At 56.1% G+C, this 24,411-nt stretch overlaps 2 protein-coding genes across 12 annotated transcripts in view; both read left to right on the top strand.

The window, feature by feature from the left end:
• The window catches only part of ARHGEF10 (Rho guanine nucleotide exchange factor 10), a 108,171-nt gene extending 92,950 nt beyond the window's left edge, over positions 1-15,221 (top strand). For 8 of the 9 annotated variants that reach the window (XM_019668744.1, XM_019668748.1, XM_019668743.1 and 5 more), the window contains 3 exons: positions 6,145-6,319; positions 12,276-12,398; positions 13,607-15,221. In XM_019668744.1, coding sequence (XP_019524289.1) covers positions 6,145-6,319; positions 12,276-12,398; positions 13,607-14,091 — 783 coding nt within the window. In that variant the 3' untranslated portion in view covers positions 14,092-15,221. Of the gene's footprint in view, positions 1-6,144; positions 6,320-7,076; positions 7,246-12,275; positions 12,399-13,606 lie in introns of all 9 variants that reach the window. The other variant, XM_019668750.1, reaches the window with a different exon arrangement.
• Positions 15,222-16,411: 1,190 nt separating this feature from the next.
• The window catches only part of KBTBD11 (kelch repeat and BTB domain containing 11), a 29,666-nt gene continuing 21,666 nt past the window's right edge, over positions 16,412-24,411 (top strand). Inside the window, exon 1 of one of the 3 annotated variants that reach the window (XM_019668755.1) lies at positions 16,412-16,928. The gene's annotated coding sequence lies outside the window, so the exon portion shown is untranslated. The other 2 variants (XM_019668753.1, XM_019668754.1) reach the window with 2 other exon arrangements.

Raw genomic sequence — 24,411 nt, 5'->3', positions numbered from 1 at the left:
GAAATGCATGGTACATCTGCAACTAAGAGTGAATGTTCCTACTCAAAAAGAGATTTCTTCCTAAACGTTAAAAAAAGAATGCGAGCTTGTAAAACTGTTCTGAGGCTATGAAAAGGCAGCTCACAGAAAAAGACATATAGATAGGCAATCTGCTGACAACGTGCACGCACAGGTACGTGTGTGTGTACACCCCGATGATACGCTCAGAAATAGAGGTGCGCGTGTGTCTGTACATGGACACACACACGTTTCCTAGGCTCACTGCAAGCTAAACGTCGCTTGTTAAAACAAGGGACAGCGTTCAGGCTGCCAGCGCTGGCGTGTGGTGCCCGGGCCGCGGACCCGGCCGGGGTGGGGCTGCCTGGGCAGCGTCAGAAAGGCAGCCCTGCCCCTCCCGTCGGCATTCGCAGTCTCGCCGCTTTCCCGGCAGTGCCGCTGCCGATAGGCTCGCACAGGCACACTGTGCCCGCTGCGACGTCGTCTGGTCTGACAAATCGTTGGCAATGTCCAGATGAGGTCGGTGGGGGACCAGCTGAACTGATGCGTGCTCTGTGACAACCCAGGAGGAGGCGTGTGCAGTGGTGGGAGGCAGGCAGCCACGTGCCAGCAGGCAGGGCCAGCGAGCGTGCGAGCGTGCGCACACGAGGGCCGGCCGTCAGCACCGTGCGCGTTAGCTGCTGCTTGTGGCTGTGTCACGGGGCTGTGTGCGCGCCTGCAAAGGTGAGGAAATTCCTGGGAAGATACACAGAAGTTGTCGCTTCTATGCAGGGGAGCAGGGGAGCAGGGCTGGGCGAGAGGGAAGTTTAGATTTCATTGTCATTTTTAACGTTTTAGCCATGTCACATATTGCCTTTCTTATGAAAAGATCACACATACGTCATTATTTGCTGTCTGTCCATTAGCATCGTTTCCGGTGTGTCTCCCCTAAGTAAACTCCAACAGCACCAGGAGTTTTCAGCCTCATGAGTAAATAGCCCTGTGAACTCCCCCGCCCCCCATGAAAGGTTGGAGGACAGGCCTGATTCAGAGGAGGGGCTGCCTTACCTCTGTGAGGCTGAGTTCCCGCACACTCGGGCACACCAAGCCCTGTGGACACCTGAATGTCCGAGTCCGACTCTCCTTGGGGGGGGGCAGGTCCCCAGGACGGGACTTGCAACCACTTTGCTAATATCTCACCAGACGCATTTTAAGACATTCACGAAACGCGTATCAGTGCATATTTTGGTGGCTTGTGCTGTTATCTTAAAGTGGAACGGATGCCTCCAACGCCGAGAGCTCCTTTATGGTGGAGAGCCAGCGTGGGTGACCGTGGTCAGAGTATCTGTCCACGCAGATGTGGGTGGGCTCAGTCCCAGCCCAGGGCGGCTCGGCACAGCAGGTCCTTGTGACAGTCACCAGGTCCCTCACACCGGGGCAGAGGTGCGACCAGGAACTGGGCCCCGGACGGACTCCAGCCGAATGCTATTTCTAGTGGGCCACGAATACCTTTTCTGTCTGTGTTTCATTTCTGATGTGACCTCCCCAGGGTCCTGTCAGCCCCGCTTCCTAAAGCCACACACTGTCAGTCAGTGCGCACTCGGCAGGAGGCATGGAACGCAACTGCCGGCAAGAATGACAGCAGGACAGAAGCATTTTAAATTATTGTTATAGTCACTTTTTGTTTCTGCTTCTGTCCACCTGATAAGTTTTATTTCATGTGTCCTTAGAGAAAGAGACCTTCAGCCGAGCAGGGAGCACTGATCGCCCAGGGCCGCTGTGCTGGGCACGTTCATCGAGGCCGTGAAAGGTGCCTGGGTGGCTCACATGCTCGGCGTCGTGTTAGTTACCTAGTGAGACGCAGGGTCCGAGCCCAGGCAGCCCGCTGGCTTGGCTGAGCGCTGAGCGGAGCCTCAGTTACCAGACGTCTCCGTGGGGGAGAAGCCGCCTTTCGCTGGCTGTTTGTGGGTAAAAGGACATATGAAGTGCCCAGCGGAGAGCACCCCATGAGTGGCGGTTTTTTATTATTAGAAGAAATGTTATTTGAATATAATATATAAGAGCCAGAAATAACATTTTGTTATTCTATGTTTGGGTTTCTTGTCACAGAGAAGGAGTAATCATGATCTTTCCTTAAAACATTTCTCCAGGAATAATGCATTAATTCTGCCATAAATTTATACCAAACAGCTAGAATGATGGTTTCTATAGCTGCCAGGCTAACGTAACATTAAATTATGACCTTACTATAATCCAATTATTATTTCCACGTGTCCCGAAGAATTTATATGCTGTAAATCGTGAACACTCAGAGAGAAGTAACATATTTGGATCTGAATAAAAGTCCCCTTTCTGTGCATTTTTAGTACCAGAATGAGTGTAAATGCATTGATATGGAGAGAAGCAAAAACCTGCACGCCTCTGAAGAAAATGAAATTCATTCTGTAGCTCCTGTTATGTATGAAACCCACAGCTGGGGCTTGGCACAGCTTTCAGGACTGGAAATCCCGCGGAGTCTCCACCTGGGCTGGGAGGGCTGCTGGGAGGAAAGTTCCAGAACGCGCCCTGTGTTGCAGGAATGGGGTGTTTTGGGGTGAGCCAGATGCAAGAGGTCAGGTTCTTTTGGAAGAAGCAGCCCAGAGGCGTAGATGTCTTCCCATGACTTCACCCCAGTGCGGCAGTTGGCAGGATGACAGGTGGGGGCGGCCCCAGCTCTGTCTCGTAATCAGGCAGCGCCGGGCACGTCACCCAGCCGGGCGGGTTATTCGAGCCCAAACGGGCAGGAGTGAAGCTCCCTGCCTCCCCGAAAACATGCAATGCGAAACTGCCACGTATTGAAAGCTGCAACCGCCTGGGTTTGTGGGGAGGACTCTTCTTTTCTCTCTCCCAACTGTTTATGGCTTTCTACCCCGGGCTTTTTTAATGCCTTTCTTTACAAAATAACTGAGTGTTGAAACATGGGTGCAGCTGTAAAAGCCAGCTTCACTGGCCTCACGGCAGCTTGTTTCGTCACCAGAGCTGCTGAAGGTGAAGCCCTGGCGTTTCTCAGGCTTGGTGCTCTGCACACGCAGCGCCCCGAGCGAAGGCGCAGACGGGGGAAGAAAGAAGAAAGACCTCTTTCCAACCCCTGACAATGAGGGAGGATAGAAAGAAAGGATGAACTAGGTAGATATCAAAGGAGATGGTGCAGCAGGTGGACGGGAAGGCAGGGGACCGAGCCAGCAGCCCGGCCAGGGTTCTCCCCGCCCGCGCACCGGTCCGTGTTCTGCTTCCTCCCAGAGACCTCAGGTCACATGATTGCAAGGCGGCAGGAGACCCGACTGCCCAAAGTTACAGTTTTCAAACAGAAAACCACGGCCCTGAGGAATTAGGAGACACGCCCAACTTCTCAGAGCTAAGTTACTATTCGTGTCATCCGTCATCCAGCAGAAAGTCACCAGGCACTGGAAAGAACAGGCTAGAAAAACTCACAGACTGGCTGGGGTGCCAGGACAGGTGAGGGCGCCGTGGAAACTGAGGGCGCCCAGCCTGCCAGGGGTGCCTCTGGGTCACCTGCTAAGCCCCATGTTGGACTGTCACTGTGAGTGTCGAGACGGCAGCCCAGAGCTGCAAACCAAGTGTGTGCCCTGGGTGCCTGCACGCGTGGCACACCCGCCAGCTGCCCTGGCAGGGGGAGCAGGCTCCCCGAGGAACTGCACAGGGGTCTCTTGGCAATAGAGGGTGAGTCTGGGAGTGAGGTAGGAGGTGAGGGGGACAGGCGTCAGGGAGCTTGGGGTTCATCTCCGCTCACTCAGCTTCAGACTCTGTCCTGCTAAGGATTCAGAGCAGGTCCCTCAGGGTCACCTCCCCTCAAGGGGGCCCCTGGGCAGTGCCGGAGACGTCCCATCACCACCGGAGCCCATGCAGTTGGCTCTCCTTAGAGCAGATTTGCGTGTGATGTGAGCTGTTAAAGGATTTTAAATATGGAACAGATGTTTTGAAATCTGTATTGTCAGGAGGTTATTTGGCCAGCAGTTTAAGGAGGGGTGAGGCTGGAGACCGGAGGATGAACCGAGAAGGGCATTCCAGAGCTGTCAGGGAAACGAAGCCTCCCCAGGTGGAAGAGCAAGGCGGGGGGAGGGGGGGACTGCAGAGCAGGCTGCAGGCCTTGGAGACGCAGAATCAGGCAGTTCTGGAACGGAGGCGAGCCGCTGTGGGACGCAGCAGGCGGGCGAGCAGGTGGATTGGTGTCGTCGTGGCATTTGGCCGCACACAGAGGAGGCTCATGGCAGGGGGTCAGCAGGAACACATGCAGACATGGACTCGCCTCGCAGCAGAGAAAGGGTGGCTGTGGCCCAGCGGCTGCATCCCCTGGGGACATTCTAGAAGTGCCGATTCTGCACCTGACCCCAGACTTGCTGAGCGAAACCAGGCTGAGGAGTGTCAGCTATTTTTCTAGCGTCCTTCGGAGCCGGTCCCAGTGGTGACTGTGACGCAGCCGGGCAGAGGACGCAGCTTTGCTCCTTTACTCTTGAGTAACAGGACTCCCCGTCACGCAGTGGCACTTTTTAACCTCAGTGGCCGTCACCTCCTGTGCCCAAGGCTCTTTCCCATGGGGCAGTGGCCTCTGTATTCTGAGCTGCTGGAAGGACCAGCCGTGCTGAAGTCTGGTGCCTACACTGGGCAGCAGGCAGCTTTTTCCTCCTCAGAGATGTGGTTTCAAGGGATCGTCGTGCAGACCGAGCGGTGGGCCCGCCCCATCCTTCCAGTCGGCCGCGGTCCTGCTGTCGGTCCCCCGGGTCTGCCCTGGCCAGGCAGGCACCGTGGAAGCCCCTGGCCCTGCTGCAGCCCTTCTGGCAGTGGGGTTCCTCTGAGGGGAGCCCTTGTGGTTTCCAGACAGAGCGGAAACCTCTGTCCCCCAGGAAGCCCAGCAGAAGGGCAAAGCCGTCCCTGACCCGTGATGGCCGTGAATGATGACAGTGGCCTGGGCCCGTCTGCCCCACAGGCCCCGCTCCCGGGCAGACAGGGCCAGTGCCAGCACGGCCTCTGCCCTGGGCCCGTGACACTTCTTGGAGTCTGAGTCACAGATCCCACGGGGAAAGCCACTGCTCTTTCACGATGGAAGGAAAAGTCCCAGTGACGTGCACATGTTGTGCTGGGCGAACTCTTCTGATGAGCCCCCTGATGACTGAGACTCGGCCAAGTACAGGTTTAGGCTGCAATGAAGAATGAAAGCCAGGAGACAGAGTCAGGCAACAAACTGCGCTCAGAAGGAGGAAAGACAGGTGTCCGGAGGCACAACCGCTAAGTGTAAACCTCCATGCAAATGAGGCTGGTTTGAATATGCAAATGTGGGCGGGGGCCTGGGCGGAGGCGGTCAAGTCCTGCTGGTCTGTCTGCCCAGCCCGGCTGCTCCAGGACGCGACGGCTCAGCTGGGCTGCGAGCTGAGTTAGGAAGTTCAGGGCAGCTCTGGGGGCCAGGCGCAGGACGGGCGGGGTCCCACCTCCCTAACAGCCGCCGACTCGGTCTGAAGTGACTCTCTTAGCGATGCTGGTTCCGTTTTCATTTTCCTCGTAAAACCCACCGCCCTCGCATTATTCAGGAAGCAGAAGGCAGGGCCTCGGGGTGCCAACCCGGCGTCGCTAATTCAAAAGTTTTCAAGCTTGACACCCAGCGGGGGCTTTAGCAGAGCCGGGATGTGAGGCTGGCGAGTCGGGGGACCTGGCCTGTTGGCGTGGCCGCCCTCCACAGGTGCCCCCTGCAGGCAGGTGTTGGCCGTCATTGTGCTCAGGTGCTGGGCCGGGGGCTGCGTCTGCCCCGGAGCCCTTCAGCAGCCGCGCTTTGCGCTTCCAGGCACGCTCCCCATCTTGCCAGCCTGCCAGCGGCTGTGCCTGCCTGGCCACCACCTGTCACCACCGTTTCAGCTGTGGTAACTGGGTAGTAATGTGGGGTTCCAGAAAGCTCTTGGGCCTGCCGTGGTGGGGGAATGACACTGAGGCACGCTGCCTGATGGCTGGTGGTCTGGGGGTGACAGCCCCCTGCTCTGCATCTCTGAGTGCACGGCGAGTGCCTGTGGGTCCAGCCGGACAGGTCCAGGCAGGACGCTGGCACGACCCTGAGCTTGGCTTGGCTGCAGGGGCTCCCCGCGCAGCTCGACGCCCACCCCCACCTTCTCCTTGACCCCTCAGAACCAGCTGGAGGCCCACCAGGACGAGGGCATGGTGGTGTCGCACATGGCCGTGGCCGGCGTGGGGATCTGGGTTGCCTTCACGTCCGGGTCCACGCTTCGCCTGTTTCACACGGAAACCCTCCAGCACCTGCAGGACATCAACATAGCCACCCCTGTGCACCACCTGCTACCAGGTAAGGTCTGGACTGGAGGACCCCACGGGGGGCGCGGGGCGCTGCGGGGCCCCCTCAGGGCCAGGACACAGCATTGGTCAGGGGAGCAGTTAAAACCGCGCCTCACAGTCCCTTTCCCAGCCTTGAAGCTGGCAGGGCTCGGCTCTGGGGCGCCCCCTACAGGTGACCCAGCAAAGGAGACTCACTGGGCTGGGGAGGTGGGGTCAACGGGGAGCCAGAGGTGGCATCTCGGGGGACCCTTCTCGGTGGTGCTCTGGTCGGCGCCGCGGGCCCTCACCTCCATGCTGCTTTCAAAAGCCATGCTTGGGTGGCCGGTCCTTGACGTTCAGGTTAGGTGCGTGTTCTCGGGTTCCTGCTGGAGGAGAGAACCGAGCGGATTGTTGGAATGTCCCCGAAGGTAGCCCTTGCGGACACACGCGGGTGCCCAGGGGCTCCCACCTGGCGGGCACGTGAGCAAACACGCAGGAACCTCCGTCCCAAGTGCTGGTCCCAGTTCTGGTTACAGCAGAACTCAGCGTTCACGTGTCGGATTCGTCGCTGCTGCTGGCAGCCGAGCCACACAGTGGAACAGTTGGGCGCCTCTCCTTGACCACGTTTCACCCCCAGGGAGCGCCCCCTGCTGCCCTCCGTCTGTGTGGCTCTCCTGCGCCCTGGGCACTGTGCAGTCAGGTGTGCGGGTGCCTGGTGCCCCATTTCCCTGGCGCGCCCTCTGCGTCCCTCCGGGTCCCCTCCATCCTAGGCCTCTGTTCCTGTGCAGATAACCAGGCCCCTCTTGGGAGGCCCGTGGTGGCACCAGCACATGCCCGGCCGCCCAGAGCAGAGCGAAAGCCCCAGCTGGTGCACCATGGAGGAAGTGTCCCCAAGCGCAGACCCCCACGTCTCACGTCCTCCTCCCAGGACTTGTGGCCTCGTGGCCCGGGAGGAAGGTGGGTGACTTAGGACTTAAGGGGTTTCGGCCAGGATTCCGTTTGCCACGCCGCCTGCAGTGGCTCTGGAGGAGGCTTCTCTGGAAATGGGCTCTCACCGCCGAGACACTTGGGGAACCCGCGGCCGGAGAGTGTCGCCTGGTGATGAGCACCAGTGTTTTCCTCTGTTTGACATTTTGGTGTTTCATGTGCATTTATACTGTGTGTGAGCGTATTGCCCGAGGGCATCGGGCTCTCTGGTCATTGTCTGGACGCTTGTGGTCCTGACCCATGCCTGTCCTGCGTCACATGCGTATGGAACCTCCGTCCTAGAATTACACTCATGAGGTCGCCTAGATGGGTTTTGTTGTACTTGTGGCAACAACACATAAAGCTGTCCCCTTGCACTCTCGCTGGAACACAAAATTCCAGGAGGTTCTAGAGACGAAGCCTTCCAAAGCCAGAAAACGAAATTTGAAAACAACAAAGTTATTCTCCTGTAACTCGTGCCTTTTTTGTAAGTGAAAGTCGGTACCGCCTGTGTGGTTCCTGAGCGGCCTCAGCGTGCTGTCAGCTGTGGAGTGTGTGCTGGACGAGACCCGGGCCTCCCTTCTCGGTGGGAGTCCGTTCTCACCTGTCACGCTCAAGCTCTTCTACTAAACGCACATCAAACTAAAGGGCCCCACAGTTGCTGAGGACACCTCTGCCATCAGCACACAGTTTTCAGAGCAGTCAGTTAACCTTCTCAGCTGTAAGGGGCAGCAAAGCAGCCAAAGGAGCTTTATGTGGCATAGGTCGTGAGCAGCCCCAGGAAGCGACGTGCGGCGCAGACGCGTCCCGCTCTGTCCGGGACACGCACAGGGTTGTTAACGGGGGCACTCAGGCCGCGTGTTAGATTAGCCCGCAGCGCCCCGCTGAGCAAACGCATCGTCCTCCAGGGGTGTTGCGGATAAACAAAACGGCCAAAATTTGTTTTTAAAAAGCATGTATCTTTATTAAATACCGCTGGTCACATCATAGGGGAATTCAGCAAGCTAAACCAGACTCAAGATTGTTTCTGACTTAGGGAACGAAACTGAGGGATGGGCTCGCGTCCCCTGGGCTCCTGGCACCATCCTGGATTAACCAGCCGCTGGGGAACCACTGGTTAGCCCACACGAACCAGCAGCCTGGCCCACCGCCGCCTTGCTGTGCTTGCCCGGTGGGGGCAGGGAGGGAACGCCAGGCGTCGCGCTCTCGCTCAGACAGCACTTGTCAGGCCTGTGGCTTCTTTCAGTCACACCCTCTGGCTGTGTGTTTATTGTAAACCCGTGAATGAGCCCCGTGGCTTCTCTAAGCCCCCTCCCTCGCGGCCCTCGGGCTGCTCTCCTGGACCAGAGCTGGGTCCCAGTGCGAAGGCTGCTGGGTTCCCAGAACAGTATGTGGTCGGTCCCTTCACGTTCACAACTCATTTTAAGCGCTCTGTGCAGCTTGAGCACCTGTCACGGTGTCGGCATCTCTACATCCACCCAGCGCCCGTGGGCTTGAGTGGGTGGCCCCCCAGCCCGCAGCCTGTCCTGGGGACCCCGCGTCCCACCTGGGCGAGCACGGGGTGCTTCTGATGGGCCGTCCTGGGACACCCGACAGCTGCACTCCAGCTGGCCCTCCTGAGTTGGAAAACTACCAGTTTCCCTAATTATTATTTCAGGGAGATTCTCACATGTAAAAGGAAAGAGGACGAATCACATGCAGACTGCTTAGAAAACGGGACACGCCGTCCCTCTCGGGCACTGACCATCTCACTCGTTTCTGGATGCTTTCAGACCAATAAGAAAGAAAAAGGAATATCTGGGTTTTCCCTGCTTCCGCCTTCTTTAATGATTAAGTAAAAGCTGTGGCTGGTGCTTACGGGAAAAGGCCCGGCGGTGGTTTCCGTTGGTCTTGCCAGCGACCCGGGCGTGTTCCCCCCTCCCCCTAGGGCGCTCCCCAGACGGGCCCCCGGCTCCTTCTGGCCTTTGAATTGCTTGTTTTGTGCTTTCTCTTTAGAAAGACCCACTTCTGAAGAAAGGAGCTTCTTTGCAAAGACATAGAAAGTGTCCCAGATTTTATGACATAACAACACATGTAAAAAAGCTGGGGACAGGATGAACCCACAAATCCTGTTTATACGTAGAGAGGTGGGAGAATTCGTGAGGACTAAAAGATGGCTTTCAAATTCTATTTCTGAACAAAAAGTAAAGTTTTTTTTATTTTTAAACTTTATTGGGGAACAGTGTGTTTTTTCCAGGACCCATCAGCTCCAAGTCAAGTTGTTGTCCTTTGATCTTAGTTGTGGAGGGTACAGCCCACCATCCCATGTGGGAATCGAACTGGCAACCCTGTTGCTCAGAGCTCGCGCTCTAACCAACTGAGCCACCCGGCCGGCCTGCAAAAGTAAAGCTTTATCCTTTGTAACTTGAAGGTGAATTCCTCATTCTGTTTCACTAGCAGTTGCCAATGCTTGTACCCCATACTTTAGGGGGTGTGTCACTCGTGCAGATGGGCTGTGTGTGCAGTTCCCACTTTCCTCCTTAGTCGTCTTTGAAGCCACGTGCTTTGCAGAGTCCAAGTATTTCAAATGCTTTTTTAATGGCTCCAAGCCAATTGTAGACCAAAAAAAGGGGGTTCTAGGGAAAGTCACCTCACAGGGCATCCGACTACAAACCCTACCTGGGCAGCCCCGCCCCAGGCCTGTAACATCTTAGCGAAAGGGCTGTCTTCACCTTCAGCCCGTGTCCCTGGCCTGTGGGTACCACACCTGGAAATGAGCGTGACCTCCCCCGAGAGCCCGGAATGGCCTGACCGTCCTGTGAACCACCGCCGGCGCCCCCACCCCTGTCACCTTGCTCACGCCCTCCTTATCCTCAGATGCTCTAGAAGCTGCCAAACCGTCACTCTCCGCCGACTCTGAGAGCCTGCTCCCGGCACGTCGTCAGTTAGGCTCAAGTAAACTCATAAAAAGCCTCTACAGGTTTGGACGTTCTTATGTCAGCACAATATTTCAAGAATTGCAAATCCTCTGTGAAGGAAAATATAACTCAGAAATTCATTTTTTGGAGAAAAATTAAATGAAACTCCATTGCCCAAACCACAATACTTCAGGAAGTTCAAATCATAAAAACAATGGATTCCTGTGAATCGTTTTTATCTGTGTGCAGGACTTGCCGACCCGAGTGGGGATGTGTGTGGACGACCAGTGTGACAGCCCCGCAGTGCCGTTCGCAAGGCCCGAGGCCAGGGTCAGGGCCGTCCGCAAGAGGCCACCGGTCCGCTTGCCTTTGCTGTCTCCAACACTTTTGTATTTTAAGAAAGGAAGTTTATTAAATGTAGGGCCAGGGGCCACAGCGCCGCCCGATTTTCACTGCCCTTCCGCCCCGGTGGCTTAGAAAACCGCTGCAGGAAGGCGGGCTCTGTCCTCGGGCTGCCGTCACCGGTCAGTCTTCCCTGCTGTTCCCGTTTTCCTCAGTGTCGTGAGGTAGATCCCTCAGGTGAAAGCTGTGAGTGGGAGACGCCACCTCACCAGGGCAGCAGGCGTGCTGGGGGACTGTCACCTTCCATCAGCTGCCCCGCCGGCTTCCTCCCCCGAGGTCTCCCGGACGGTCGGAGAGGATGGTGGCTGGGCTGATCCTAAACGCCGTGGAGGTTTGTTCTGTCTCACAGATGGCCAGAGCGCTGAGCCTGGACTGAGGCTGCTGCTCCCGAAAGACGCGCCTGCGTTTCCTGGGGCACCAGAGGTGCTGCCCGAGGCACAGCAAGTGTGGCTGTGACCGCCCAGCAGCGGCTGCGGCAGCATTTCCCCTTAGCTGTGAGAGTGACGGCTCCGCCACCTGTGGGACTGTGTGGCAGACCGACAGAGTTTCGATATGTGTCTAAAACCCAAGTCCTCAGAAACAGGCAGATGTTCAGAATTCCTGGGAACATAAGTAGGCGTGCCTTTTTCAGAATAATACAAATCTCTGTTCAGAAGTGAAAACTCATCTTTGGTTTTTGTTTGTTTCCGCTTTAGTTTTTTCGTGGTTTTCTTTTTTTTTCCTTTTTTCTTTTTTTTTGCTGTTGCCTAAATAATCTGTGACAATGGCTCTTGGAGACATGCTGACCTGCCTTTGGCTCATGGGCATTGCTTTCCATGCATTTTGTCTAAGATGAACTCAGGTCAAGTGCAGAAACGTTGGAAATATTTCTACGGAAAAGGAGAATCAGGTTGCTTGTTCGGGGTCACATTTCTTCTAACTCAGTTGTTCTCAGCTCATCAGCTTTAGGGCTAAACAGAGAACGGCCAGGAGTTACTGTAAGTCTTCTGAAAGCTGTGATGCTGACCGCAGTGGCAGGCCCTGTGCAAGTCCCCGTGCGGGGTGTTTGTCGCCAAGGCAGGGTCTCTGCCTGTGACCACCCACGGCAGTTTGTTTCATTTCTCTGGGCCCCAGAGCCTTGGCTGTAAAACAAAACAAAATAAAACAAACAATGAAGAGCTCTAAAGGCCCTTCTGACTCTGGTATTTTAGTATCAACATTTTCCAATGTTGATCTAGAATGTTTGGAAATTCACACAGGACTCTGTTGCTGAGGGGGGGCCTGGGAGTCCATCCTGCTGGGTTTGCTCTCATCTCAAAGGTGTCTCCTGCTGGTGCAGAGCCAGCCTGCTGTATGTGCGTGCACATGCGTGTGCACATGTGTGCATGCGTGTGCATGTGTGTGCATGTGTGTGTGCTGCACCAACCAGAAGTAAACGGTTACAAAGATGACCGAGGGCCTCTGATTCGCTTCTGGAGGTGCCCTCTGAGTGGCAAAGCAGACGGGGTCCCAGTGGTGTGTGCTGAGGGGCCGTCCCAGTATGCACCTCCCAGGGCCTTGCCTTTCTCTCCCAGTTGACAGACGCACAGGACGTGGGTAGCACTCCGGTGACCTTGCGCCTGGGAGGGCTTGCTGTGGGCATGAGCACGCGGGGGCCAGGTCTGTCATGTTTCCAGGTGGGATGCTGGGGCCAGGCCTCGCGTGGCTCGCAGCAGAGCCCAGACGCACTGTCTGTCTGTGCAGGGCACCAGCGGCTGTCCGTGACCAGCCTGCTCGTCTGCTACGGCTTGCTGATGGTCGGCACCAGCCTGGGCGTCGTGGTGGCCCTGCCCGTGCCTCGTCTGCAGGGCATCCCCAAAGTGACTGGTGAGTAGACCCCGGTGGTCCTGCGTGTCCTGGGCCTTTGTGACCCCGGGATCTCATTAAGCACCTCAGTCTGTGTCCTGCTTTATCGTGCCAGCAATTGCTTCAGCAAGTTAGATTATTGGGGTTTGTTTTAAGTGTACTCTGAAGACTTTGTCTATTAATTTGAATCACCTTTTGTTTTTCTATTCTATAGCATTACAGGATTATTATATGTCCTAACCAATATTTGTATTATAGCATATATTATAGTGTATAGTATATATGCTATATATGTAGTGTATAATATAGTGTATAATTATGTATAATAACATAATTATAATGTTCTGTGGTATTTCTCTACTCCCGTGTTTCCATTTCTTGTTAGTGGTGCAGGGAGAATCTTATCCTGAAAACCATATTTTCATGTCACCTTTATTGCCACCGATTAGTGTCTGTGATTAGACACAGGTTTTCTCAATGAAAACAGATGACTTTTATATTTTATTTTGCAAAGAAGGAAGCCCAGGACCCGGAGAAGCTCCCCTGGGCTTCTCTGCAGTGTTGGTAGGAGTTCAAATGGGTGCAGCCTTTTCAGAAAGCGATTTGGACTCCGAGCCTGAAGATGGTCATGTGCCCAGAATTGGGATTTCCTATTCGGGTCTGTCGTGCTTCACAGGAGACCACGGCAGTTTGTCACGAGTGCTCTCGGGTTGATGATGATTACAAAATTCGAGTCACGTCACCCTTAAACCGAAAAGTCCCCATTTTAATTAAAACTGTGGAATTAACTTGTTCTAAACCCCAGAACCTTTTCGTAATGAAAAATGGCTGGGAGTTTAGGCACCTTGTTCCTAAAACTGACACATTTCAGGTGTTTAATTCCTTAATCAAGATTTAGGGAAATTCTGTTTCCTTAGAGCAAGTGAGAAGGCTCTGTTTATGCAGAATGCAGGAGGTAATTACTTTATTACTCTAAAAGTACCATATGGTACTAGAACTGAGATACTGTTGTTGAAAACCCAGTGTATTTTAGACCATTATTTTGAAAGCTTTCTTAGAATTAACTAAAACTCCAGGAGAATATACTGTTTTCATTTTAACCTATCATTCGGGTATTAGGGTTATTTACAGGATTTTGTCACTGGGACGTGAGACGCGCTGGGGTTGACCCCATGCTGCTCGTCTGTCACTGTCCCGTGTGTAGGTGACGCTGACACTCTGCCTTTCAGGGAGAGGCATGGTCTCCTACCACGCGCACAACGGGCCTGTCAAGTTCCTGGTCGTGGCCACCACTGTCCCCAAGACAGACGGGGAGAAGCGCAGGGACAGCCCGCCCCCCTGCGCGGAGCCCCCGGACGGAGACCAGCAGGACGAGGACCCCAGTGAGGAGGCCAGGCCCTGCCTGGCTCAGCGCGGCCCCGACGCCCTGTGGCTGGGGGGCTCGCTGGGCTCCGTGACACACGGCAGTGAGCTCTCGTCGTCCACCGGGTCCCTGGGGCCCAGGTCCGAGGACAGCCCCGTGTGCGACCTGCTGCGGCACCCCAGCGTGGCGCCCGGGGGAGGTCGGCGAGCCAGGAGGGCGAGAGTCAGCTCGGTGCTGGTGGCGACGGGGGGCCAGGGCCACCGGCGCCTGGGCAGGAAGGCCCGGCAGCAGCGGCCCGAGGAGCCGGCCTCCTCCATCATGGTCTGGCAGATCCCCCTGCTCGGCGTGTGATGCCGCAGCCGCCCTGGCTGCGGCGATGGGGACCAGTCTTTGGGGAAGAAATGTGCAATGGCGCGATGGTGGCACTCCTGCCGGTCCCTTCTCTTGCTCACTGCATGACAGGACACAGACATTTCCGGAGAAGGCGGCAGACGGAGGCGAAGGTGAGTGAGGGGACTGTCGCCCCTGGTCCCGTGTCCTGCTCCTTAGGGAATTTGCTGACGAAGGACTCCCGGGAACACGCAGTGTGTATAGCCGTGTGGGAATGCTCTAACAGCTGTGAACGCCGTTTCGCTTGGTTCAGAGGCAGCGCTTGTATTTCTGCTGCACGTCCTTGAACTCGGGAACAGCGGCATTTGTAACGATGAAGACAGCCGGGTGACAGGGACTGGCCGGGGGACTGGCTTTCCAAATGAGCCGCGTCTCCCAGAGTGGCACCATGTGCGTAATGTGTAGTTTAACAAAGTGGTGTTTTTATATTGCATTTGTCTGTTAAAAATTAACAATGTTTCAGTCCATATATTATATGTAACATTTCACAGATGATATTTGCTTCCAACCAAAATGCTCAGTACCTGTCAACACTGAGGCTCCACATTGATGCCAAAACACTCTCCCCCATCGCCTATGAAACAGTGTTAATGTCCGTGTTAGAGGCACGGGTGTCTTCGTCCCCAGGGAGAGCATGGGAAGTGTCTCGTCAGTTCTTCCACGCTGTTCCGTGCACCTGTGACCCGAAACGCTGCCTGTGTGTAAACGTGCGTCATGGTGCTCGTGAGTGAGGCTGTGTCACTGCTGGCAGTGGGGCACAGGCCAAGCGCGGTGACACCCCCGTCACAGGACCAACTGCGAGTGTCAGGGTGTGCGAGGGACCCACCAGGCCCATATGTTCAACGTGCATTTATGTATCAATGTTCTTACTGGGTGATTAAAAAAACAAAACAAAACAACTAATGCAAGTATTCACCAGAAGTAAATTTCTTAGCACTTTACAGATGACTAAAAATGCTAATTTTATGACTTAGCCAAATATTTTCCAAGGTGCATACATAGCCCCATGTGAAAGCAATTCTCTCCAAGCTTCCTTAAACTGTTAGCTGCTATCTTATTTCATAAATAAAGTCCTTTTATTTAAACATACAGTATTACGAGTGTTTTTTCCCCCATAAACACAAAGGGGCAGTTTGTTCTGAGGGTCCTTTCAAACTCGCATCATGACTCCCAGAGACAGCCACAGTGCGGGTGGGGACATGCGTGCTGAGGAGCTTGGAAGAGACCCGTGTCCTTGCCAGCGACACCCTGAGTTGAATGAGCTGAATGTAGACGTGAAGAGGTTCTGACGGTGGACTGATCCCGTAACGTTTGCGCCGCTTGTCGGTGTCTTCGCTGGCCGAGTAAGACCGCGGCGCTTGAATACGCTTCATTTCATCATGGTAGTCGAAGGTGTTTGGTCTTCAGCGGCCTCTCAAAAAACTCTGCTTACAAGTCCCACATTTTTTTACGGCACAAATAAGTCAAGAACCAAAACCGTCCCAGCTGACGAGGACAGCGAGCATCGCCACCCCCCAGAGGAAGCACTGCGCTTAACGAGCTGCCGCGATTCACTGCGCACGCCTGCGTCAGAAGTCACGCAGAGCCCTGTGCCACATGAAGCGTCCCTTGGGCTGTGCTGTCCCTTCCTCCACCCGTGTCCTCTGCAGAGCCTGGGCTCCTCCTGGACAGCCAGTGCCACAGTGACAGCGGTACGCGTGGCACCAGGGCCCTGCTTATCCACCTGCCCGGGCTTCCTTGCTGTCGTCTGCCCGGTGGCTCAGAGACTTGATCATCCAGGACACCAGTGTCGCTGTCGCCTGTCTAACGGCTCCCGTCCGGATGTCGAAACCACAGGTGTGGGTGAATCTGGGCCAGTGGAAATGCTTCAGAAAACAGGACTTTTGTGAACAAAGGGCTTAGAAGACGTAGACGCAGACAACATTCTGTCAGACGAAGGTGCAGCTTATTGGGGGAAGCAGCGTGGGTGCAGGTTGCAGCCACTTCACTTATGTCCTTTGTAAAGACTTGAGTGAATGTCGTCAGAAAAACGAGTGAATGGTGGCATCACGTTCATTGGACTGTGTCCGGGCACGTTGAAGCCCGTGCACACCTGGCGTGTCAGTGCTAATTTAGGGCACACTGGGTCCCATTCAGCAACCACTGCTCTTTCACTTCCTCCGCCCCTCCACACATGCACACTCATGCGTACATGCACTCACGTGTACACGCGCACTCACAGGCACACGCACACGCACGCTGCGCTCCCTGCAAGGGGCTGTCACAGTGATGTCTATTCCGGTGGAAAAGCGAGGAGGCAGCTGGCGGCCAGGCCTGGCTCTGGCTTTGCTCCCTGGGACTCTCTCCAAAGAGTCCGGGAAGAATTAACCCTTGAAAAGCAGGCCCGTGAGTTCCTGGGCATGGAGGCTTCTGTTGGGACGAGGCCCTGCGGGCTCCATAGGGCTGAACACCCCCGGGCCCTGGAGGCGGGCCATGGGCACCTCCCTCGCCTTCCGGGCCTGTGCGGGCGCCACTTCTGCTCCTGCTAATAAGACCTGACGCCCAGGTGCCGGCTTAGAAAGAGGAGCCAGGCCGGGAGGAGGGTTCACAGCACCTGCCTCACCTGTAAAGCGAAGGCTCCACCCTGGCCTACTTCACAGGGCGACAGCCCCAGAGGGGCTGGGGACAGCTCTGTCCATCCCGCGTCCCTTTACGCCCAGTGCCGCCTGCAGTCTGGCTCTGGGGCAGGGACCCTGCTCAGGCCGTCTGTTCTCAGACACTACGACATCTGACTGGCCTCCTAAGGACAGCCCTGGGAGGTAGGTGTTCTCAAACCCCGTTCCCAGAGAACCTGGGCTCCAGTTCAGGAACTGTGCCCAAGCTGACTGCCAGGGAGTGGCGGATTCTGGGACCCGGGCTGCCCGTCCCCGGGACCCTCCGAGGCAGGCGGCCCCTGTGAACCAGCTGTCCGGTGTGCTGAACACTCGTGCTGTGCCGGCAGAAGGAGGCAGCCGTGTTCATTAGCAGAGCTTGCCAGGATTCGATGACAGGGCTGGGTGACAGGGACAGAGAGAGGCAAGACGTGGCCCCGCTGAGGACGTCTGGGGGCTCTGCCAGGGCTGTATGCAGACGGAGGGCCGGGAGCAAAACCACGGAAACCCCCGTTCCACACGACTGAGGCGCTTTTCTGGGCATTTATTTAAGTGGCAGTGATAAGGAGGCTCGCAGTGGAGTGGTTTGCTGTCTGGAAAAGTCACAGCAACTGCCTGCACGTAGGACATAGACCGCCGTGCAGGAGGGTCCGCAGCCCAAGGTGCAGCTGCCTGGTGACGGAGCCGGAGACGCCAGCCGAGGCGCCACCGCTTCCAGAGTGCCGTTGGCTGCCGGTGGTGAGTGTGCGGGAGGCAGCAGGGAGGGCCGAGCTGAGCTCAGGGAGCCGGTGCTTCCGCTCGCTCGGGGCGCCTCCCGCCCTCCTGGGGCTCCTGCTCCTCACCTATGTGACAGAGCTGGGCCACCGGAAGTGAGGGGACGAGAACCCGCTGCAACCCAGAAGGCCTGGCACCTGCTGCGTGCGGGCTGGAGGCGGCAACTGAGAAGCAGGGCTCCAGTTGGTGAGCCACAAGGGGTCCCTTTCATTCTCTTGTGCTCCTCAGAACGTAATCGCTCGCTTCGGGGGTGCTCACGTGGGGCTCCTGCTCTGTCTTTAGCTCTTCAACAAGGACATCACCGTCCCCCGGGTGGACATTTGCAATGTCTGCAGGCACTTGGTTGTCACCACTTTCGGGCCAGGGAGAGGGGACAGTGCCACCAGCACGTAGCGTGTGCAGGCCAGGGCTGCGCTCAGGACAGCCCGCGTGTCCGCCGAGCTGAGTGGGGGACGCGGGCTGGCCGCTAAGGAAGGCAGGTCTCACGTGCCTGGTTTCCGCTGGCTGTGAGCGTGGGCTTCCTGCTGTCCTCGCGTGTCCTGGGCCTCCCTCTGTGTCTGACTCACGGTAGCACTGATGTTCCAATTTGAATGTATAATATCTTGTTTCTGTCGTGAAAGGGAACTTTTCATACGGACTGAGATATCAGCAGGGGCTGCAGCCCGTCGGTATTCCAACAGCCTTGGGTGTGTCTTTAGTGTGGTGGGAGCAGGCCGAGTGCACGCAGGTGCCCCCGTAGGTGAAACAGCAGAGGCACGGGTGTGCCAGGCTCTGTGCGGGGAGCTGGTTTGCAAAGACTGAGATGCAAGCTGGCGGAGGAGGGGCGGACAGGGAGGCCGCGGCTTTGGGACCATGGCCCCCGGCAGTGGACTTGTGACTGGAGGTGTAGGGCACAGGCCTTACCGCGAGCGCTGCTGGACGGGTGGCCATGCGGTGCAGGTGGGCGGAGCAGTGACTGCGGGATGGTGGGCACATTTGGGGGGGCGGGATGCCCGCTGGCTGCCACCTTGGTGTAGCCACATGGCAGCCCGAGTTTATCTGCTGACTCAGGAGCACCCACGGAGCTTGCTGGAAGGGACGGACGGAGGCACACGTTTGCATGATTCCAGGGGGTTTCCAGGAGGAGCGGGCCCAAGTCGGGTGGCACTGTCAGCCTTGGGGTGGCAGGGAGAGGTGGCAAAGCCTGACGGAGCTAGGCCCTCACCTGCTCACCTGCGTGTCCCTCCCACGTCCCTCCCGCAAGCTCCAGAGTGGGACACGGCAAGTGGCAGGGACCTTTCAGGCCGGGCGGCCTGGCGTCTGAGAGCGCAGGAGCCAGATGGAGTGTAAGGCTGGCGGCCGGCCCCACGCCGCCTGCTCAGGGACAGGAGTCTGGGTGGGGGTGGGGCCAGGAGGAAGAGGCCAGGGCACATGCCCACGCCCACAGCTGGGCCCTGGCCGCTGCCGGGCGCCCCCTCCTGCTTCCGGGGCTGTGAGCGGAGGCTCTCGGTGAGCTGAGTCAGGAGCAGCCCGGCCGAGAGGTGGGCCTCACTACAGAGCCCCCGGCCAAGTCTGAAGTCAGCGTTTTCCAATAGCGTGTTCCTGGCCGCCTCGGCCCTGAGAGCAGACGGAGACACAGCTGCTGGGAAACGGGGGGCCCGCCTGGCAGGCTGGGAGATTTCCACACACATTCACCAGACGTAGGTCAGGGCCCATTTTCCAACACCTCAGCTCCCCAGAATCCCCCAGTTTTTCACAAGTGCATTGCCTGGCTGACCAATAAGACACTGTTCAGAAAGACCACGGATGGGGTATTCCAGCCGGGCCACGGGTGCCGCGTGCTGCGGCCATTGCAAGAGTGGCACAAACGTGGGTGTCTCAAATCCAGCCGAGTGCTTCTGTCTGTCCCTCGTTAGACCTGCTCCTCAGAGCTGGGCTCCTCCCGGCGCTGGGCCTCCGCCACCCGCAGCCCCTGCCATGACTGACTCGAAACGGCGTGTAGGATGTGCATAGCAACGTGACAGAATGGTTTTATACTAAGGAAATGGCTTTACATTTTTCAAAAAAACATTTGTTTTCCTGGCAATACACTTTTGTTGTATTTTGAAAAGGTATCAGTCCATAATGGACTGAAAATCGGAAAACAAGCCACTGACCATCAGGAGAGGGTGTGGAAAGCACTGCTTATGCAGAAAAGACGCCCAACCTTTGCATTCGTTCCTGGGGCTGCTGTTTGTGACAAAGGGCCACAAACTGGGGCTTCAGACAGCAGGGACGGACTCTCACATTCTGAGAGCAGGGTGCCCAAGGGCCAAGCTCCCTCTGAAGGCCCCGGGCGGGTCCTTTCTGTCTCTTCCGGCTGCCGCCGTTGGCCAGCGCCCTCGGTGTCCTTGGCCTGTGGTGGCCACATGGCCTTGTGTGTCCCCATATCACATGGCCCCCTGTGTGTGTCTGTGCCTGACTGTCCTCCTTATGAGGACACTGGTCACACTGGAGCAGGGCCCTCCCTACCGACTTCACTTTAACTTGACCACCTTCGTAAAGACACACCTCCAGGTAAGAACGTTTAAGTTGGGTTAAGCAGAGTGTACCGTGTGATGGAGGGTCCTTATTTCTACTTCTGAGGATTTGCTATGGAGACCCTGACTCTGTCAGGATGATGTGAAAGGTTACGTGGTTCTGCAGCTGCTCGCTTATCAGTGGGGTCAGTGGCTCAGTGGACGCGTTTTGTTTTGGGCTTTGACTTGTTTAACCTGGCCCATCAGCAGAGCCCTTGCTGATGTTCGTTGTTTAGTGATCGCAGGGTGATTAAGAACCGATTTGTTTGACAACAAGCTGTGTCCCGGCTGCAGGGGGCCCACCTCTGGCGTGGCGAGAAAGGCCTCCTGCGCCCGGTCCCTCCTGGGTCCCTCTTCCTGCTGGGTGCGGGCCCCGCTGTTTTCTGAGCCCGAGTTATTTAGGGCAAGCTCATGGGGTCCGGAGTGAGGGTTTCGCCAGATGACATCGGGGGCAGGACTCACCCCATTGCATCACCAGCTCCCACCCCCACGACCAACCTCAGCACAGCTCACAGTGCACCTGAAGCCCCCAAACCTTTAATGCTCAGCACGAAATTTTCAGAATGGGGTGGAAATCATTGTTGTAAAATGAAGCTGTGAGATGCCCTCGGACACCGGTTTATCGTTAACACTGATTCCTGCCCCCAGCAGCAACCGTCTTGATTTGCTCTCTGAGGCACAGTCACTCTTTCATTGGAAAGATGGTGTTTCCTAGTGAATGTGAACAGGGCGTGGAGTTAGGGCCAGATTTCCTGCGCCACCTTGCGGGGGACAGTTACCGCCAGCGCTGTGACATGTGTCTCCTCAACGTCAGGAGCAGACCCCACCGCCTCCTGGAGTCACGTGTGTGTGATAGTGTGTGTCAGTGTGTGTGTGTGTGTGTGTGTCTATACCTAGGTATTTTGCAGAACTATATGCACACTGATATAGACCCGGGATGCCAAAAAAGTGTACACATTTTAAGAGATGTTATCTATGTATTACTTTTCGAAGTTGAATTGAATTACGTTAGCAACGTGTAGTATGACATTTGCTCAAAAGATGGTGTTAATCAAATGAATGCTAGTGTCATTGATTGCATTACAATTTTAATAGTTTTTTTCTTAAACATGTATATACATTTTTTGGCACCCTGTGGATACTGTATAGATTTATGGGAAATCATATTTAATTGCAGATAACTTGCTCTCACATGATGAACACATACCTTGAAAATGGTTTAAACACTACTAAACGTTTAGTTCTTTTCTGAAAGCAGGTTTATTAGGATCAACACCGGTCAGCTTACTGGCCATTTAGCGGCGCGGATTTGCTCACTGACAGCAGAACGCATTGCCTGCGGCAGCTCGCAGGGACCGACCGACCGACCTGCGCGGTCCACAGGGGGAAAGGACCCCAGGAGCCGGGCATTCAGTCCGAGAGGCTCCGGCCGTTCGCTGACCCCACAATTACTGAGCTGGGGCCACCGCATCGCGGCGCTGGCCCCGGGCTCAGGGCTGAGGCGGGTCTCTGCTGGCATCTTCACTCGGGGCGTCGGAGGCCGGATCTGCAACCCGGCAGCGTGCGCAATACTTGCAGTGACCCCGCTGGCACACGGTGCGGACGTGCGCAATGCTTCCCAGCACGTAGGAGCACCCCACTTTCTGAGCATGAGGCTGCCAGGCACTGGCTTGTGAGACACTTGGGAACCCTGAGACGAGGACAGAGCCACACAGCTGCTAAGAAGGCACGTGCACCCAGGTCACGCGCACTGGCGGGAGGAGCCGCGCACACGTGTGTGTGTGGGGGGGGGAGGGGGGGCTGCGAGCGGGCCTAAGGGAAGCCGTCCCTAGAGGAGAAGGCTTTGCTTTCACACACAGCGACAGGATTTTTAAATGAAATGGTGACTATTCTTCCAACACCAACACAGATATTCTAATTAATTTTTCATGCCAAGAAACTCAGAGTACTTTGTAGCAATTGGAGCAGTTCTTGTCAGCTACTGGAATTTCAGCGCCTGGGGGAGCGCATGAACTCAGCCCGGCTATTAAAAGCTTCGGGGAATGGTCTGGTATCTGGTATTAGCACACGGAGGAAAACAATAGCTAGTGTCCCAACGGACTCGGGACGAGGGACTGTGACTGACCAGCTGCCTCCCTATCCAGCTTCTGAGGACTGGATGTGTATGTACCCTGCGGACCTGAGAGCACTGTGGCTCAGCATAGGGGCGGTGACAGACTCATGTGACAAGCTGAGGGGTCCACCCTAGGGATGGGTCCACTGCCCTAAGTGCAGGGCACGCACCCTTTCAGCTACTCACCATGGGGCGGGACCCACATGTCCCCGTTTTACAGAAGAGGACAGTGGAGCTCAGAGAGAGGTCAAGTGTCTTGTCCAAAACTCACAAGACTTGGCACTTGGTGACATTGGTGTTTGAAACCCTATCTGTCCACTTCCCAAGCTGGCTGGCTCCATGGTACCCGCAGTTTCCAAATGGGGTCAGAGTGTCCGGCCCGGGACCTGGTCGCGACTCCAGCATTCCGGGGAGACACCACCATGCCCAGGACCACCCCATAAGGTTTGTTAGGTTTTCCAGGCGCAGGTTGGCTTGGTGACACCTTTGTACACATCTTCGAGGCTACATTGCAAGATGGAATTGAAATAGTGAGATATTATTACTCTTGGGATGCTCTCGAATTAGATGTTATTTAATACTTAGGAGAGGACCTCTTCTCGGCATTTTCACCCCCAGGCTCGACTTTAGGGCCCCCGAGGTGTCTGTAGTTCGTGTGACCTCCTAATCAGATGATGGGGTGCTCCTCTGCAGTCCGCACTGATGCACTGGGGCCATGGTGCCCTTTCAAAATAACCGCTGCATTCGGAAAGCAGAGGGGGCTCCCACACGCCTCCTCTCCCAGATGGTGTAGGGGTTTAAGTGCATGCGTTCAGGTTTTCAGTCAGTCAGGCAATCTTCACTGAGAGCTTAGCACACGCCAAGCATCGTAAAACCCAGTGGGAAGCAGAGTTAACTGTGACACGTCCCCAGACCTCCAGAACCATGTGGAATGGCAGAGGCGGCCTGCCAGGACTTGAATGGCAAAGGCACCTATGACGGGGACAGCTGAGTGGCCTTTGGAGGTGGGGGGAAGCCAGGTGAAGACTGAAGCTGTGGGGCGGCCCAGAATTGCTCTTCAAAAGAATGGGGGGTGAGGGGGGTTGCATGGGGTGGGGTGGCTGGAGGCATCGCTGGGGGAAATGCATTTAAACTCCAGAAGCCCTGAAGCTGGTGCTGAAGGGCGAACGCTGGTAACGTAAACAGATGCACAAAAAAGGTCCCAGGAGGCCTAGAAATATTTTGGGGGTAAACTGAACACAATAAAAATGGCGCATGATAGGAAGTATTTCAGCTCCCCAAAGGTCTGCTCCTGCCGCTGGAGTTAACTGGTAATTTGAATACGTGCATGTACATCCCCGTGGTCCCCGCAGCTTCCGTTTCTTCAGTCCCAGCCTGACGTGAAGTTGTCTGTTTGGCAACCGATCGAAACGTCCTTTAAGGGTGCTGCCAGGGGTTAGACCGGCTCTGGCACGCGACACGCGCAACCGCCAAAGGCACTTGGGAGCAAAAATTTAAGAAAATAAAAACGTTAAGGATTAGGCCCCCTGTGTCTATGGAAATCTAATCATCATTATTTTGTACAAAACCTTTAAAACCTGCACCCACAGTCAGGGGTCCTGTCTTCATTAGAACTGAACTGGCAGGAGGGGAGCAGCTCAGAGGAGATGTGCCCTCGGCCCCCTGCAGGTCTTCCGGGAGCTTGCTCCTCAGTCACCCAGGTTCCCAGGGTCCCTGGTCGCCCAGGCCCTGTGCGCGCAGCAGGGGGCTGGAGGCGCGGACGCCACATTTCTAGAAAAGAACAAGTTCCAACGTTTCGGCCACTTCAGTGTTCTGAACGTTTTTCTTTTGTGTTCTGGAATCTATACCTATGTAGGCAATAGCTTTTAACCACTGAATATGTCAACAATGCACCCTCCCTAATTTTACCAAAATACATAAACACTAAATTCCATATGTCACGGGTGCGTGGGGGGTGCGGGTGGGTGCGGGACACACTGGAGCGTGGCCTCGGTCAGGGAACCTTGCGTTTCCCGGCGGTGGTGGGCGGGGGGCGGTCACACGCGCTGTTCACGGCGAGCGGGGTCCAGCTGGCACTGCGCGCCCCTCCCGGGGGGCTGTCGTGCGCACAGGTGACGCACCCCGTTTCTGCGGGGACCCGGCTGCTTTGGGGGAGGTTCCGCGAGCGCAGGGCGCGGGCGGGCCGGACCCCACCCTCCCCGCGGACCCGGACAGCGGCCGCGCCGGC

This window comes from Hipposideros armiger, unplaced genomic scaffold (genome assembly GCF_001890085.2).
Source record: "Hipposideros armiger isolate ML-2016 unplaced genomic scaffold, ASM189008v1 scaffold_538, whole genome shotgun sequence".
In the NCBI taxonomy this organism is placed as follows: domain Eukaryota; kingdom Metazoa; phylum Chordata; class Mammalia; order Chiroptera; family Hipposideridae; genus Hipposideros; species Hipposideros armiger.
The sequence above is the reverse complement of the archived record's forward strand: the minus strand, read 5'-3'. Positions and strand labels throughout refer to the sequence as shown.